This window comes from Anas acuta, chromosome 25 (assembly GCF_963932015.1).
Source record: "Anas acuta chromosome 25, bAnaAcu1.1, whole genome shotgun sequence".
Lineage (NCBI taxonomy): Eukaryota > Metazoa > Chordata > Aves > Anseriformes > Anatidae > Anas > Anas acuta.
Window position 1 is genome coordinate 3,529,570 of NC_089003.1, and position 17,636 is coordinate 3,547,205.

At 45.7% G+C, this 17,636-nt stretch overlaps 1 protein-coding gene across 22 annotated transcripts in view; it reads right to left on the reverse strand.

The window, feature by feature from the left end:
• Positions 1 to 17,636, reverse strand: part of TANC2 (tetratricopeptide repeat, ankyrin repeat and coiled-coil containing 2) — a 282,832-nt gene that overhangs the window by 67,395 nt on the left and 197,801 nt on the right. For all 22 annotated transcript variants that reach the window (XM_068661136.1, XM_068661140.1, XM_068661133.1 and 19 more), the window contains 3 exons: positions 12,377 to 12,502; positions 2,612 to 2,893; positions 218 to 351 (listed from right to left, as the gene is read on the reverse strand). In XM_068661136.1, the coding sequence (XP_068517237.1) occupies positions 218 to 351; positions 2,612 to 2,893; positions 12,377 to 12,502 (542 nt within the window). The remainder of the gene's footprint in view (positions 1 to 217; positions 352 to 2,611; positions 2,894 to 12,376; positions 12,503 to 17,636) is intronic.

Consider the following 17,636-nt stretch of genomic DNA (forward strand, 5'->3'; position numbering starts at 1 on the left):
CATGTATCTGATATAATGGGAATTTCATTTTACAGAAATAACTTTCCTAGGGTAATAAAACTTGTTCCAGAAATTTATCCTCTGTACTCTCTCAGTAAGCTTTTGAACGTGCACATTTTCCAGTGCGCAGCGTGATGCAAGACAGAAAGCCTTCCAAATGAGTCCATTAAAACCAACAGGTTTCCAAGGCCTAAAAAAATCCCGAATGTTTCCGTACCTGTGAAGCGAGTCTCCGCATGGCCTCTTCCTGGCGCCGGCGCATTTCGGGAGTCCCGGGGCAGCTCCCGCTGGCGATCGAAGAGTGAGCAGACGGCGGCTGGGTTAAGGGCAGCTCTCTGTTTGCATCCACATCTGTCCCGAGGAAAGAGGTTATGAGTGGCTATGGGACAAGCACGACCCACGTTATTATTACCTACTACACAGATGACATTTTCTAGCAGTTCATTCGTGGCAGTTACACTTTCCACGAGTATTTGTTCAGGACTTCAGGCAGTGGGACAAGGTGACACCAGCCAGCCAGGACAGAGGCTCCTGAAGAACTTCCTTTTGGAAGCAGCACGGGAAGGACTGCTAAGATAAAGCTTTAAACTTGTCTTATTCGTCTTCTCCACAGTACTTCCATTGATTTAAAGTAATCACAATAATTGAGTGAATTGTGCGTTCCTGAAAGCACGCTCTGTCTTCAAGTTTGGTGTATTTTAGTGCAGTGCTCCCTGGGCTCTGCAGTTCTGCCAATAGATCTTCCTTCGTTATGACCCATTGCTCGTTAATTTAGTTCAGAGTCCTTCTTCAGTGGAGACAGACAATTTTTCTGAATTATGTGCCCATTTTATAACATATAAAAATGGAGAGCCACAGCTAACGTATCTATCTGGAGCCCATTAACGCTATCAGAGAGAGAGAAGCAGGAGTAGCACCAGGACCTGGAACAGGCTTGAAAGCAACTAATGAATTATACTGCAATCATCTCTGTCAAATTTAACTGTGTTTCTATTGCATTTCTTTAGCCTGGCAAAGCAGAAATCAGCTTTACCAGTACAAGAGTCTGTTCACCAGACCTTTGTGGTTAAGATTTTCAAACCACTCATTTTTACACCCATAGGTACTCAAACAGAGTATTATTGAATGACATAAAGACATGCAGTACTTGATGGTGCCTAATTACCGTTTTCTTTATTTCAGAAACGCTTTAAAAGCAACAGACACTACTAGCAGAGGGTTGTCCTGGATAGATTGCAGCAATGCATCCTTGAGATTGACTTGAAATCATAACAGAAACAATGACCCATTTAATGGTAAACAGCAAAGGAGGATGACTACTGCCTACATAATTAAATCCTGACTGTATTAGCAATGATGCACATTCTTGGTTTTGAGCATACACCACCCCCTTCACCTGCGTTGTTTTTTCCGTGCCAAGAATAAAAAGTTTGAGGCTGTATTTATTCCAGTTTGCTGATGCTGATACCACAACTGCTGTAGAATACTCAGGTCACCTAATTAGCATTTATTATTAAACATAGATTTTAGTAAGCATTGTAGACTTTTCCAGCATGCGAAATTAGTCAAACAGTTATTATCTTCTATAGCTAGACTAGGACTTTTCAAGTCTTTAGGAAATAAAATCTGTTGATTGACTCTGGGGTCTCCACCCCAATAACTAACACCAAGGAATCATTTCACTTTCAACTTCATGGACACACCAGAGCATGAACTAAAATGAAGGTGATCCAGGATCTTTTTCTTCTGTGCATGAAAGGTACAGGGAGCTTTCTCAATATCCAAGCCTTTAGTCTGGAAACAGTTAAGTACAGTAGACTGCTAATCTCCACAATCCCTCTAAGCAGGCTGGGGAGACATGCAGTTGGTGCACTGCAGAGTTACAGTTAGAATATAGAAACAAGCCCTGCCTTTCACTACACATTGTTCATTTAGCTCTGACAAGTGACACGACTCAACATGCCAGCATTCGGTGACATTTCAGATATTTCTACATGGCTAAGAGCGCTGGATTCCAGTAAACAGATTCGACTACAGTTTCTCTGAGATACAGTGACCTAGATCCTTAAAGATACCTTGAGGTATCTAACTCAGTATTTTTAGTCCTGTCTTATCCACTTACTGGGAGCAGAGTGATTGTAAAATGTTGTCATCCCCACCTGCAAACATGTCAGGGCAGAGTGATGTGAACTGGAGGGGACCCACAGGAGGCAGAGCAAGCCTGGCTGCCAAGCCCACACGGGCTTGTGACCTACCCTAAACTTTCATACCAAGACAAACTGAGATAAACCAACTGTATGGGAAGGAGAATGCATCAGGAGGGATTTGTAATAAAATAATTTGAGCAATTAAAACTGGAGCCTTCCTGATCAGAGACAATCTGTGATGCTTCTAAGCCAGGGAAAGCAGAGGAACTATTTTGACTCTTCAAACCATAGCTTTGGAGCACAAGTAGTATAAATAATGCTGGCCCGTGCTTCCTTTGCTTGGCAACAAAGGTTTAACTGAGTTCTTGGGTCTGAAGAGGAAAGGGATCTTTGCAGCAAAAACATTAGAAAAGTTGACGGAAAAGGTCTGTGAGTTTGGAAGATGTGCATGCTGTGGAACTTACGTTTTGGGGAGGCGTGCGGGCTATCCGAAGCGATCTGTCTCATCCGAGTGCCGTGGCAGCTGAGCGCAACCAGCCTGGAGATGATGGCCGTCTTCCCAAAGCCTATATTGCCAACGATCACCACTCCTCGGTTAACGCTGGCGTTGGAGCTCTGCAGCTGAGCATCGATCTCGTGGAACACCCAGTCGCGGCCAACGAAGACAGACTCGGTGGTGATGCTGGGAACCTCGAAGAGCAGTGGTTTCAGAGAGATGTCAGGAGGTCGGTAAGGTGCAAAGCGAACTGTAAGGGAACACAGGGAGAGAGTGTAAGCGTTCATGGCACCAGAGTAAAACCATAGATCTGAAGCCGCTATTTAATCTTCCTTAGGAATCTTTTCATCGCAAAAGGTGAAAAGAATACAAGCTTGTTTATTGCCCACAGGTTTGCTGTTAAAAGTCTTGGCTCTTTCCCAGCGTTTTCCATCAAAGGAGTTCAGGGAATTTTACAGGAGAAAGTAGTTTACAACTGGGGAAAGTGGAGCTGGAGAAATGAAATTTCTTGTTCAAGGTCACCGTAATTAAAGGCCCTGCCACAGGGCAGAAAGCTCTGCAAGGCAGCTGTCCCCGTCCCCTTGTGACACAGAACTGCAAGCCCAACGTCACCTGTTCAGTACAAGCACAAAAATCCTACAAGCGTTCAATCAACCTAAGCAAAGTTATCTCAACTCTTCCCCCATCTATAAATAAAACCATAATTTGCCTGTATGACAATTAGAACATTTATCTTTTCATGAGGAAAATCCCAAATTTAACTCCATCTCCTTACGCAGAAAATGTTTTAAAAAGGCAGACTGATTTTAAAGCTCTACTGGCAGGCTGCACCATCTGCAGCACTGGCAATTGGCAAAAATTAAAGCGGCACAAGTCAATATAAATAGAAATACAGCTTCAAATAGTTGCTTATGGCACCTCTTAATACAGAAAAACCCTTCCACGTACTCCTACAGTAGCCCCATTGAGCTCTGCCCCAGCAGATCTACCTGCCACATCCCAGGCAGGGAAGAGTTACATCAGGGCAGGAGCCTGGTGAAATTGGGCTATGCATGATCCCAATTTAGATACATTTAAGTGCATTTTGCTTCACGTGGGAGATGCAAAAGCAAACCCTAAGCAGTGTTACAGGCATTCTGTATCTTGTATCTTGGGATGCTATAGGCTCCCAGAGCCTCCTGGAAATCAAGGCAGCCAGAGACAGCTGCCCTCGAGTCGGCAGGTCAGTTCACCCCAGCTCCTCTTTCTTCACGTTTTTCTGTCCGTGCCAGGCTGGAATACATCTCTCAGCCTCTAAAACTGGAATTATATGATGTCAAGAAATAAAATATATGACAATTTGCTGAAACGTTAAACATATGTGAGATGGAGAGCAGTGACTTCACTTTAATCTATATCAGCATCCTTTTCTGATAGCTTCCCAATGGCTTCTCATCACAAAGCTTACAAATCCCAAGCCACCTTCATTACACCAGCAAACCCAGATTCCTAGCAGAAGATATGCCATATCCCACTGCAGGCTACACCAGCAATGCAGTAATTGCTACCTTTTGTACAGAGAATCAATTACAGGAGAGCAAAAAAAAACAGAGGGAAAGGTATTGACAGTAACGATCCCTTGTCTCCCAATTAGGACGGAGGTCAGGACACCTCTGCCTTTTTGATCATTTCTAGAGCTTTCACATTTGCACATCTTCTCCTTTAATCCAAGACCTTGTTCCCCTACAGAAAACACAATTTACAAGGTGTACCTGACTGTTTGGCCTGGGGGCACCCAGGCACCAAGGACGTTTGCTAAGACCCCCTGCAGAGCAGACTTAGGGCTAAGGAGCCTAAACAGAGGCTTCATCCCTCAAACCCCACCTTACTGCTTTCTTTTATGTCTGGTAGCGTTATAACATATCCCAAATTACAACCAGATACAATACTGACCACAGAAAATGCTGCACATCGTTGCTATTTCACAGGAAGCACCGAGATGTTATTTTTGAATCCTCAGACAATAACGTCACAAGTCAGAGCTAAAAGCTTTATTTCTATCTTGCTGGTCCCCCACCCTGGCTTCTAACCCAAGGAGCCTCCATGTTGTGTACTATGGCCCTGCACCACGTCCTTTTGCCACAGAAGACAAAAAATAAGCATTTCTTATCTTATTCAGGAGGACGAGCTCATTTGCTGTGTCCCCCTGCCTTTGCCCTTCCAGCCTCACCTTTGGAGCCTCGAGGGAGGCACAAGGATGCTCCAAGGGGCACGGCTGCCCAGCAGCCTGGTCTGTGCTACTGGTGTGTGTCAAAAACGTGAAGCCACTCAAAGCAGACAGGTCAGCATCACTCCTCAGGAACGTAACTTACCTAGAAGACGATTTCCCCTCCCCTGAAGACTTCAGGGATTCGCGGGGATTGCTGTGTGCTTCCTGCCACTGAAATGCTCAACTCTACATTTTGGATTTATTCCACCTTTGGGTTATAATAAAATGTAAAACTAAGACCAAGGCAGCCTCAAAGCTTCTTCAGGAACATTTGGGGGTGGAGGGAGAAGGTATCTGCCGTTCTTTCCACTTGGCACAAGCTACCTAGGGAACGCACACCTACAAAGAGTAACAACTACACACAGATCTGCTGCAAACCTGGTCTTAGGAAGATTAACTCACACGGCTCATTCTGCCTGGAAGACCCGTTACTGGGAGGTGGGACACAGAAATCGGAAGAAACAAACTGCTGGAAGCTCTTTGTGCTGGCAGGGACAGTTGCTGCTTCTTCACAGCAGCAGCTTATTTTAATTTCTTTATTGCTGAGACCATTTCTTAATGAAAAGCTTTCAGAAAGTGGCCACAAAGGCAGCAGGCGATTGCTGCCCAGGGAGGGGATGGTGTCACAGCGTGACTGATGTGGCTTTTGTCCTCATCCTCATCCTGGGGGCTGGCACCTGCTGGGATGGGGAATTTGGGCTCCCACTCCTGAATACCCACACCCGCACCTCACAGCCCCCAAACAGCAGTGGGAATCAGGACTGCCCACCAGGTAACTTCCCACCTGCAAACTCTTTATTTGAGGCACGATTCCTTCAAGTCAGGGCTAACTGAAGGGGCCGGAGCTGCAACAGCAGGACACGAGTTCAGCCCCAGAGCTGGGTGTGAGCCCCGAGCACCTCCCAGCCGCGCAGCTTTTCAGACGATGCAGAGATTTAAGCCAACGCAGAGAGCTGTGGCAAATTTGAGCTGCCCTCAATTTGTTTTGAGATCAACTGGCCCACCATACAACTTCTAGATGTCCTCCCAGCCTATTTTAGACCAAACCCTGTGAAGCTGCAGAGGGGGAGTCCCCGAGCAGAGCTGCAGAAGGATTTAAGCAAAGCACTTGTTTTGCTGAGAGCTCTCTCTTGGCACAGTCCCACTCCCATCGCTTACAGGAGCTGCTTCCAGTAGGGGCCGTTGGGTTTCTTTGAAGTCTTGGAGCCCCCAGCTACTTCAGAAAAGCCCATGCTTGGTTCAGCATCTGCTGAGGTCGGGCATTCCTTCAGCAGCTCGCCTCCTGCATGGAAGGGTTCAAAGCCCCGCAGAGCCCCGGGGCTGTCCCGAAGGCACTCGGTGGTGCTCCCACCCCCGTCCCTATAGTGAGAAACGAGCTCCAAAGGCTGAACTCATTGAAAATTACGTATCATGGAACAGCAGCAGGGTATTTCATCTACACGGGGAGAGGTGAGAGCTGTGCTACCACCCTGAAGCTCTCGCTGTAAATACAAACCTGGGTTTTGACCAACTGGGGGCTCTGCAGCAAGCCTCGTGCTCCGATGTGCGATCCTCCCCCAGGCTGTGCCACGCTCTGCTCTGCAAGCTATGAATGACCCAGGGCAACGCTGCCTCGAGAATCCCCCAACTCATCCCTCCCCTTCCTCCTCCCACGTTTCAGCAGCAGAGGACCCGCTGCCCATCCTGCCAGGCTCTGCCTTCGCACCCTGCAGCCTCTGCCCCAGCACCCCGACAGCTCGCCCCCGCTCCCATCCCACCCGCTCCTCAGACCCACCCCCTTCTGGAAAACAGCTTGTGGTTAAGTTGTTAAGCATTTAGATTTATTTTTTTTTTAATACTGCAGGCAGGAGCTGTATTTTTATTCCCATTTGCAAGCAACGAGTGTGCTTGAAGTTTACGTCAGCGAGGAAACGCGGAGATTTGTTGTGTTGGGGTGGGGATGGTTTGGGAGCGGGGGGAGCTCCGGGGCTGGCACGCGAGCGCAGCGGGACGCGCTGGCACGGAGGGTGCTGGAGAAGGGAGCTCCTGGTGCTGGCAGGGGACGAGCCAGCGGGTGGCTGGAGCTGGTGGGACCCCACGGCTCTGCCCCAGCTCTGGGCTGGGGGCTCGATGCCAGGGGGTGGCACGATGCAGGGGTAATGGCACAGCGCAGGGGCAATGGCACGCTGCACGGGGCCAGGAGCAGCAGGTGAAGGGGGCTGGCTGATGTAAAGGACCTGTTTCAGCATTGCCTCTGATGGGAGAGGTTTTTGTTCGCCTTCCACCACCGATGCTATATATAGGAGATGAAATAAAAATAATAATCGAGATTCCGTTTGGAAACCATCGAGCTAAGACTTGTGCTTGGTAAGCTCCAGCTTTACCTCACGTGTGCGTGTACACGCGGTGTGTTGTGTTAGAGAGCGGTAATACATGGTAATTCCTTCTGAAAGCAGATGTCTAACAGGTACCAAACGGTCCCAGGGGTAGCGCAAAGACAAGACTGAGTAAATATGTAAGCTGTGGGATCCAACAGGCTCCTGCTGTACACGGTGGAGATGGATTCAAATCTGGATTTTCTGGGTATGGAAATGAATGGGTATGAGGCTGGGTGACGACTACACCTTCGACCACTACACCCCAAACAGACAAAGGGCATCCTAAAGATTGGACATGCATATATACACCTTGGTTGTCACCTGGTATGTGCAGTCCTAAAGCAGGCGTAACAAAAGCCGGAGAAGAGACGTACCCACTCATCTGCCAATATCCAACTTTCCTGCAGACCTTCCAACACCACTGATTGCTGACCACAGGGGAGCAAACTCCTTCTGGCAGCCTGGCGAGACCTTTATCACCCCCAGGCTTCACAACCGTGGGGCTGATGGAAGGAGGGATGTTGGAAAGCCTCTTGCCATTAACTAACCACTCGGTGCCAGGTTCCTTTGCACATCAGTGCTGAGAACACGATTCCACTGCCACCAGCCACCAAAACCAAGCCCGCATGCCAGGAGAAGATCCAGATATTTTGTTTGACTGTGCTGAGCTGCATCGTGGAGCAGGGTTGGCAGCTCTCAGCGCTGCCGTGCAATTCCTTCAAGCTGCTGCCCTGCAAATACCTGCTTCAAATCGCTCCTTCCAGCCAACGCATTTGCTTTGAAAGAAGAAAGCAGCATCAACATTTTCCTAGCTGGATCGTCTAAAAGGGTTATGAATTATTTAAAACTGTCATTGACTAATTGCAAGCTATGCGCCAGATCCTCATTAATTCCTGATGCTGTCTGCTGAGCCACTCCAAAACCCTCCCCCCCTGTTACTATTTATTTTACGAGCCTCAGCAGCCGGCGGTCCCCGGGCAGAGGACGAGGCAGAGGCACGTGGCCGTGCTCCTTTCGGGCTGTGCAGCTCCCAGGGGATGAAACGTGGGGCTCTGCTGAGCTCCCAAGCGTGACCTCGACCGGCTCCACTTCGTAAAAGAATAAACAATTCTTTCATCTTAAAAGCCCGGCTCCTAACGAAGGAATGAACAAAGTAAAGACTGGTAAAGAAACATGTCACGGATCATGAGGGAAGGAAACGCAGAGAGAGGGGAGGCTGCACTGTAGCCTCAGCATTCGGGGCAGACCTTGAGTAGAGGATAAACCCATAAAGAGGACTCTATAAAAGAGGAGAAGATGGTTCAGAAATATTGGGTGAGGATGTGTGCACATATTCTGGACAAACCGTATTGAGGCACTTGGCTTTATTGAGGCACTCATTGAAAGTGTCTGAGGCACTTTATTGAAACAGTATTGAGGCACTTGTGAATAAGCTGCCTTTTCATCCCTAAAACTTGCTGGGATTTATATTCATTTTTAATCAAATATTTTAATAGAACTTAAGCCAGAGTACCACAGAAATACCCAGAACTTCAGATAACATCTTAAGGTAAATTGAAGCCCTACTCCTATAGATGTGTGCAGAGGAGCAAGGTGCAAGGTCTGGCAGTGGGGAATTTTCTCACCGTATAATAGGGCTGATGAAATGCTGTGTGACCTTTGGTACAGCCCGAACAATATATTCTAATCCCAAATTCAAATGCTGTCTACCATACCTGTCCTGGCTCTTTTTTGCATTTGAAAGCATCAATTAAATCCCAGGGAGGTTGGCTGTATTATGGGCACGATTTAAAGAAGCCACTGGGCTGAAGACGAGCAGGACAAAGTCAGACAAAGGCTGTCCTGCTTTAACACACAGGTCATTCTCTGCTACACCATGTGAATTTTTACTTATCTTAGCTTGTTGAAAGAATCTCAACTGCCTGTTCAGAAATTATGACTTTTTACAGACTCTTATCTCTTTAAACAGGATTTTTTCTCAGCTACATTGGCAATCAGCATCCACAGCTCACTACTTTGATATTTTGCTCTAGAAGCATTTCTGTTCTCATTTTACTTTCCCCTGTGGAAGATGTATCTTGCTGTCCAAAGAAAGCCCATCCAGGACGAAGATGCATGGCGTGGATATTGCCAATATGTGGAGAGGAAGCCCAGGCAAGAAGTGCTTCACTATTTATTACAATGAAATGCGGTTCTGAATAACACGGTATCAATCAGCATCTACCGTGCCCTTCGTTAAATAGGAACCCATATATTAGTCAAATGTTTATTTCCTTTCCTTGCTTTAGACTGCAGCTTCTTCCAAGTGTCATCTTAAGTGTCTACATCCATCACCACGAAAGCAGTGCCTATTTTTCATGGACTGCGTGCCTGAAAAGGCTAAACTATTTTTTAACATACTCAAAAGGCTACAGCATGGACACCAAGAGGAAACAAAAACAAAAAAAAAGAAAATTATAAAAGAAATTTTAAGGAAAACATGCTATTGCCATATGGCCTATATTAGCCAACAGTCCTTTTCCATTGTAGTGGTTGGGTTTGAGCACTTTCACCAGCCTCTCCTCCCCTACCCAACAAGATTCTTCTCCCACTGCATCAGCGCAGACACTTTCCTCTTGGAGGAAAAAATAAATAAATCCTGATGGCAACAGTTGGGATGTTCTAATCCCGTGTAATTTGGTTGCCATCTGGCTTCTGCTCCAAGGTACATCATAAACATCATAACTATCATCTTATAATTCAGGTTACAACAACCCAGAATGGCTTCAGATTCTGATGGCTCGAAATAGTAAAACCAAGACGAGCATTCGCCATCCTATTAAAAACCTGCCGCCGGTAAAAGTGCTTGTAATGCTCTTAGCCTTTGGGATTACACCTCAAAATTCCTCACCTGGTTAAAATAACTGATTTAACAGGCGCAAATAGCCAGGACAGTCCCCCATTTAATTGCTCTGCACTGGGATTCTTAAACACCAGGAACAAAATAAGTGGGCTGTAATCTATGCCGCCAGATCCTGGGCCAGTAATTGCTTCATTATTTCAGCAGAGTGCCAAGACCAGAGATATTAAAGTTAAGCCCAAGTTTAGCATTTCCAGTTGGAACAAAGTGCTGGTGATTCTAACAGCCCAGATCAATGCAATTTCACAATAATATCTGGACCACTGAGTACTGGGTGGGGGGGGCACAGATATTCATTGAAATGAAAATATTTCCAAATAGTGATGGCTTGAGTTTTTTTCACATCCTCTTCTCTCCCTCCCCACCTCTTTTTAAAAATAGCACAGCTCCTCAACTAGCATCAGCAACAAGTTCCAAAAACCTGACACGCTGCTGCTATTCTCATGCAACCTTAGCAAAAAAAAAAGGAAAAAAAAATAAGAAAAGAAGAAAGAAAATATGTAGTGCTACATGTTTTTCAAAAGTGTGTCTGGAAAACAATTTGATTCTGTTCCTACAATAAACTTTAATGTTTTGGATGCAATCACTGCAAATTACGAAGGCTTGGCAAGCTCTTCTGCTCGAACATATGGAAATTTTGTCTGTCAAAGTTTGCTTTCTTCACTTACTGCCTGCTAATACATTTTTATAACTGCCTCACCAGCCAATGTGATTTCATTACAGACTGCGATCCAAAACGACAAAAAAAAAATAAAATCAAAAATCAAAAAACACAACACTTCTTTTCTTGCAGTCAGGGGCTTGTGTGGTTTGTAGCAATCCCAACTCTACCCCATGTCCTGCCTGCAGTGCTGCTGAGCTAAACCCAGCCTGCTGCCTCCTGTGTCCTCGCCCGGGGACAGCGGCCGTGTTCCCAAAGGAGACCCAAAGAAAGGGGGAGCTGCACGGACTGCCAACAGACACCACTCTCCCTGCCTCCCAGGCACAGCTGCAACCCAAAATTCTCCCAAAAGAGCCAGGAATAGGATTTACAGTTTCATCCTCAGACCACCAGAAGCCAAGGGGGGCAGAGAGGAGCCCTGAGCTCTCTTGGCCATTTACTGATGGGGATGAAGCCTTAACCAGGTGATTTGCTGCACGTGCAGAGCCACCACCATTACCAGAACAACTGTTTGAGGATAAAAATCAACGGAAGTGCTCAGATTAAACGAGGGATGGAAGCTGTGTGGTGGGATGAAGCCTCAAGGACATGCAGTGCTATGGCAGTGCCAGATCTGACCGGAGTGGTCTGGAAATAAAATCCCCAAATGTCAGCCCTGGTGCTTCTTCTCATTGCTAATGTCTTTCTGTGGAATTTGCCAGGAAGAACCGCAAAACTTTCCCCTCTCAAAAGGCCTTTCAGCAGTGAGAGGACCGCCTGAATGGCAGCATTGTGAGCGGCCGTAGCAGGGATGCTTTGGGGTGGTGGCTCCACGCACTGCGCTGGGCTCCTGCTGCAGGGGCATGCCCTAAATTGCAAAGGGGGGCTGCAGCTTGTGCCTTTGTTCAAGAAATAAAAAATAATAGAAGTATTCCATCAAGCTTTCTCATTTTTCAAAAACTATCAAAGCCCTGTGTTAGCCCCAGTGCTCAGCGACAGGGAGCGCTGTTAGGGGAGCAATCAGAGGAATCTGGGGACATTTTTCAGGAATCCCCATATGTGATACAGCATTAAATGCATAGGGTAACGCAGATTGGGGGATGCCAACTGGATTTCCAACTGAAACACAGTTCAGGGCTCCAAAATCAAAGCACATGCTCTTCCAGAAAGGACAATTAGAGAAATGTCTGGGGCGGGCGGGACGGACCTCTGTCATCAGTGTTTGCTGGACAGCGGTGGGGGATGCATCTTTACAGCAAGACTACACGAAGCGTGTATCTGGCAAACCAGACATCTACTCAGCCCAGAAAAACACCCTCAAAACGTTCCTCCAGCGGCACTTCACTGATCGTGGCACTGTTTTAGGAACAGCAAGGCAGCATCCAGCCAACCACCGCCAGACACAAGACACGAGTACTTAGTTTGCTACACATTTTTCTTCCTGATTTGGCCACGCCACAGAAGAGGACACTGCAGGAGAGCCCCACTCTGACGTTTTCGCTTGCAAACCATTGAATCCAGCAGCTGCAACATGAGATCCCCCCCCCCAGAGCCCCCATGGAGGCCACGAGCCTCCAACCCGCTCCTACCTCGCAGGTCCTGCTGTGCGCGGGCGCCGGCCACGCTCTGCCGCGGCATGCGGAGGGACGTCCGCAGGGGAGTGTGCCTCTGCTCGTCCAGGTACGCCAGGTCCTCCAGGTGGGCCGAGCTGGTGGCTGCACGAGAAAGCAAAGGACTCCATCACACCCAGCTCTGAGATCCCACCTGCCCAGTTCATTTTTCCTTTAAGCCAATCATACACAGTTTTATCTACATCAAGTCAATGAAGCTGTGATGAGGCAAGCCTAATTTCCCGTAGCTGTGAATAAATAAATGTTTTGGTAACGTTTTCTCATGCCCCATTGGGGTTTGCTCTGGTTTGGTCTCCTGTTGAGCTTCGTAAACAAAAAAGACAAGTGGAGATGCTTACATTGGATCTAAGCTCACCCAATTACAAAACTTACTGAACTGCATGTCTACAAACTTTGACAAAGGTAGTCAGCATTTCCTACTGCATAAAAGATGACTCGGTAATGCATTTTATGCCACAGTCCACAACCCTTCAATTATTTCAGAGCTTCTTAGTTAGGATATTAACATCCAGGTGTTCATACAGCCAGAATGAGTGGAGGAAAAATTAAACCTTCAACAGACCAGCAAAAAAACACAAGTGAATGAGAAAAATGTTATCTGAACTAAAGAAGATAACTTTACTCTTCCAAAGTTATTTGCTCACGGGAGAATTTAGCTTTCTGTACGATGTTAGATTAAACAGGAATAATTTATTGGTCTCTGCTGAAGGTGCCATCACTACATGAATAAGGAAGAGAAACGGCAGCTAGAAACTTTATCTGTCCCTCTTGGAAACTGGCAGATAACACAGTGCAAGGGATTTTTTCTTCCATTTTTCAGCCCAAGCACTGCAGACGGATTGTCCCGCTGCCAGCTGGGCACACACCTCCGGGTGGCCGGGCTGCTGCTGTGGGACACGGCTACAGGCAGTGACCCCCAGGGCATTACGTGGAAACCCAGCAAATGGTGAGAAGCACTGGGTACAAACTGATTTTGCAGGTATTTAGCTCCCAGTCCCCTGGCTTTGAGCATGACCTCACCTACAGCATTTCCTATCAGTATGTGACTTTCACAGCGATCGTTTCACAGATCTGTTCCTGACATAACGCTTTTTCTCAATGACTACAAATGTTTTCAAAATTTCAATATGAGAAGAAATAGGAAAGGGAATCTCGTGGATTGATGAGAAATGCCTCTGGACCGTATCAGAGGGGAACATCTCACGTTACATTTGCCACCGAGCTGCATTAATCAGTACAAGAAACAGTAATTGCTTTTTTATACAGGGATAGGTGATGATTGGAAGACAGGAGAAAACGTGCTTTAAACAAAACAAAATTAGAACATTTGCACATGAATTTACCTACTATTTAGAAAGCGTTTTGCCATGTCACAGCACTTTTCAGCCAAGTAATTTACAGAATATTATAAAATGAAGGAGTGAGAACTCCACTGCAAGGGAATATGATGTGCATTTATAACCAGAAAACTTAGATAGAAATAAAAAAGCCTTTGCAGACCAGCAGATCTGTCCTTGTTCTGATAACCACTTCCAAAATTCCCAATAAACACTTACCAAAGGCAATCACTCTGCTCAATACTCAGCTGTTCAGCACTCTGTATCTGATACCTTTTATTTTTTCTTTTTTGATAAGTTCATTAGGGTTTTGTAGCAGAAAGAAGGTCTCAGTGGGAATAAGTGAACGATAAATGAAACAACTGCAACTTACATTTCATTCACTTCTTTAGTATTTGGTCGCTTACCAGAACAAGATTACTATTTTAAATAGAAATAATTAATTGAATGACTTCTTCAAAGACTGCCTGTGAAGCTGATGTGAATTCTTTGCTGTGAAGTGAGTAAATATTTTGATATCGCTCTCTAGAGCAGTGCTCAGCACTGGACTTTGAATCCTTCCTCCTTGTGACACAAGATGCACCAACTGAATGAAACCAAAAGGCAGAATATTTCTTAGTGAGGAGAAACATGTTTTCCACACAATCCCTAATTACCACGTGCCTATCTTTACAGCATCTTGCTGCAGTCAAAAACTAAGATTGAGAGATTGTAACAGGGTAGAGAGAAGGGGCAGTGATTTTAAATGCTGTTCTTAAAATAATACTCTATTATTTATAATTCTATTTCTAGATTGTAACTCTTATAACTCTACTTACAGATTTTAAGAAAAAATAAAATAAAAGAGACAGAGAGGACAAAAGGTAAACAACAGGAATGATAAAAAACGAGGAGCTAAAGCATCAGAGTCTGGTTTTAGAAATCCTCAGTGCCCTTTTACCCCTGTAAAGTTGATTAGAAGCGCCCTGTGGGGCATTAATTAGAGCTGAAGCTGAGCATTTAGGAGACGTGGATTTGGAGCAGACACCAGTGATGTACTGTAAGCACCGAACCCACCGCCAGCTGCTTACAGGTTCAAGCCCCACTTGTGCTAAGGCCCACAGGCCAGCAGAACATGCCTTTGGGATGAAAATGTGCCCTTAATGCCCACTTTTTGCAGTGTAAATGAGCCAGGGTGGCTATAGGGGAACAGCAGATGCTACCACAGGAGCCAAAGGCAAACCTGAGGCAACCCCGGCCTACATCCTCCACACCGCTGTGAGGCCTGTGCTATCGCAAAGCAGGGCCTGAGCACGTAATCCTTCCTTTCCAAATAAAAGGCCCTTTTCACTTCAGTCACTTGTCAAACAAGAAGACAAAAACCAGCTGGCCTGGACTCAGACTGACTTGTACATTTCGGATGTGCTGAAAAACCACACCGGGAACAACCCTGGCTGATCCTGACAGAGCTGAGAAAGGGAATATTCAGGCAAAGGAGACTTTTTTTTTTTTAATAAAAAATAATCAAAAGTCTGAATGCTTTTCTTTTATATTTGTAAATGACACTGCATTAAGCTTATGCAGACCATTAAATTGAGTTAAGGATTATCATCCTGCCCAGGCATATCTTCCACACTTGAATGGGAGTTATTAATGCCTTACACACGCAGCTCAGCAGTTTTGCTGCGCCAAGGCTCCAGCGCATACAATAAACAAACTTGCTGGCTGAAAGAACCTCTGTTTCTTTGTGAAGGCATCAAGCTTTTCCTTTACCAAATTCTGCTAAACATTCTCATGAATTCAGTTCAAGTTACCCTGTTGAAGCTGCTCCTGTTCCTTGGGGGCAGGCGGGAGAATGAAAAGAAAAGGGAAGGAAAATAAAATTACCCCACTGGGATGTGATATGAGGGGATCGGGGCACCTGCAGCAAGCACAACTGTGCGTGTGCTTCACCACCAACTCCTTCTACTCTTACACACGTACGGACAGCAGCTGCCCGAGAACAGCACGTCCGCCCTCCAAATCCTGTATCCAGCCCTGCGCCAGTCCCACATTTGTTCTACCGAGCACTGAGCCATCATGGATAGCCAGAAACACTCGTCTTCCTGGTAATTTCATTTCTTTATACAAGATCATTCGATGTAGCAACGCACTGATAAAAGCTCCTTTTTTCTATTTATGTAATGACTTAAAACCAACAATCATTTTCTCTCCAATTATTCATTAACAACAACAAAAAAAATCAACTTTCCCTTTGAAAATTCACATTTATCTTCTAATTGAGAATCGGTGTCATAATATGGTTATCAGCAATTATTTTTGACTTGCAGTCTCCAGGAAAACACCCTCATACAAGCCCATCTTGTGCACACTGAGAAAATCCTACACTATAAACATGTTGCATGGCCAAGAACTGAGACTTGCAATGCTAACACAGTATAGAGCCTCCTGCTAATTGTACAGGATTTCAAATGCCAAATTGTTATTCTCAAGAGGCACATAACATATGCCTTACACAATCTGTACTGCCCGAATCGTACTTGACTCACAACATTTTTAGGACTGGTTTTAGTCGATTGTTTCAGAAGTGTCAACTAGACTCAGCTTCGTAGCTCATGTGCAGATTTAAATCATTAATCACAGTGATCATCTAAAACTTCAAGAGAAAGCTCTTGAGAGTACGCACAGGTTGTCAAGCCCGGTTTTCCAAATGGTATCAGCTGGTCTAACCAAGCACAGCATCTCCCTGCTCGACACATTGCTTTTTGTAAAACAGAGGCTAAAAACTAGCATTGCTATAGTTTTTGCTTTGCCATATTGACAGTTTTAGGTTTTTTGTTGTTCTGAAAAGGCTGCTTTTAAGGGTTTTTGTTGTTCATCTTTTTTCTTTTTTTTTTTTTCTCCTCCTTTTTAAGTCCTCAATAATCGCTTTTAGCATAGCTTCAGATGAATGGAATTTGGTGATATTTCATCTCCTACATAAAAGCCACAGTTATTAGATAAAGAGCCAAGTGTCTCACACACATCAGGCCCATCCTTTCCTTACAGCTTACTTCTGGGCTGTAGGATTTTCTTTCTTAAATATAGGAAATAGTTTTCAACATGAAGCCAGGTTTTTGGAGCCTGTATTAGGGGCAACTGCTCCCCCCAGTTGTTAACGCAGAGCCTGATTTGGGAGGCAGACATCCCTTCACAGTGGTTGCTGGCCTCCGATCACACCAGCTAGCAGCTAAAAGGATGGTTAGCCACGTTGGGATTTGGATGGTTTCTGACGTAACTGTGCCAGCATTTACTGACTTGTGTAATTAAAAAGCTTTTTTAAGGCAAAGAACTGAAAAATCTTTAAAAGTTGCATTCTTTTTCTAGGATGTGGATCTTGGTTAGAAGACTTCAGGTCTATCCAGTCGTTCCTCATCCAGTAACTCAGGTCTGTACAAACACGGTAGCCAGTCTTTTACTTCTTTTACTGTGAATCAGGAGACCTCCTGAGTTTGCCCCACACCAGGACACTGCTCCAAGGCGTTCCTCGTGCCCCGATGGGCAGCAAGGAGCTTCTGCAGCAAACAACTGCGCGCTTTGAGGCACTGCAATAGGCGCGCAGCTCCCTGGAAGAACAGTTGTTCCATCTCCTGGGGAGAGCAGCATGCCAGCTGGCATGGTTTATTGTTTTATTTATCTAGGGAGTCTGCATTTCAGCCTCTATCCTGTCTGTGAAATGGCGATTAAGAGACAAGCGAAGCCCAGATGCTAAGTGCTGTGCGCTGCCAGAGAAGAGCTAACTGCCCGATTTACTGCTGCTCCTATGAGAACTGCGGGGTTCCTCCTCGGCAGCCCAAGCCAGGCTCTGTCCTACCTTCATCATCATCATTCTCTACAGCCACCTCCAAAGAGACTCACACGCT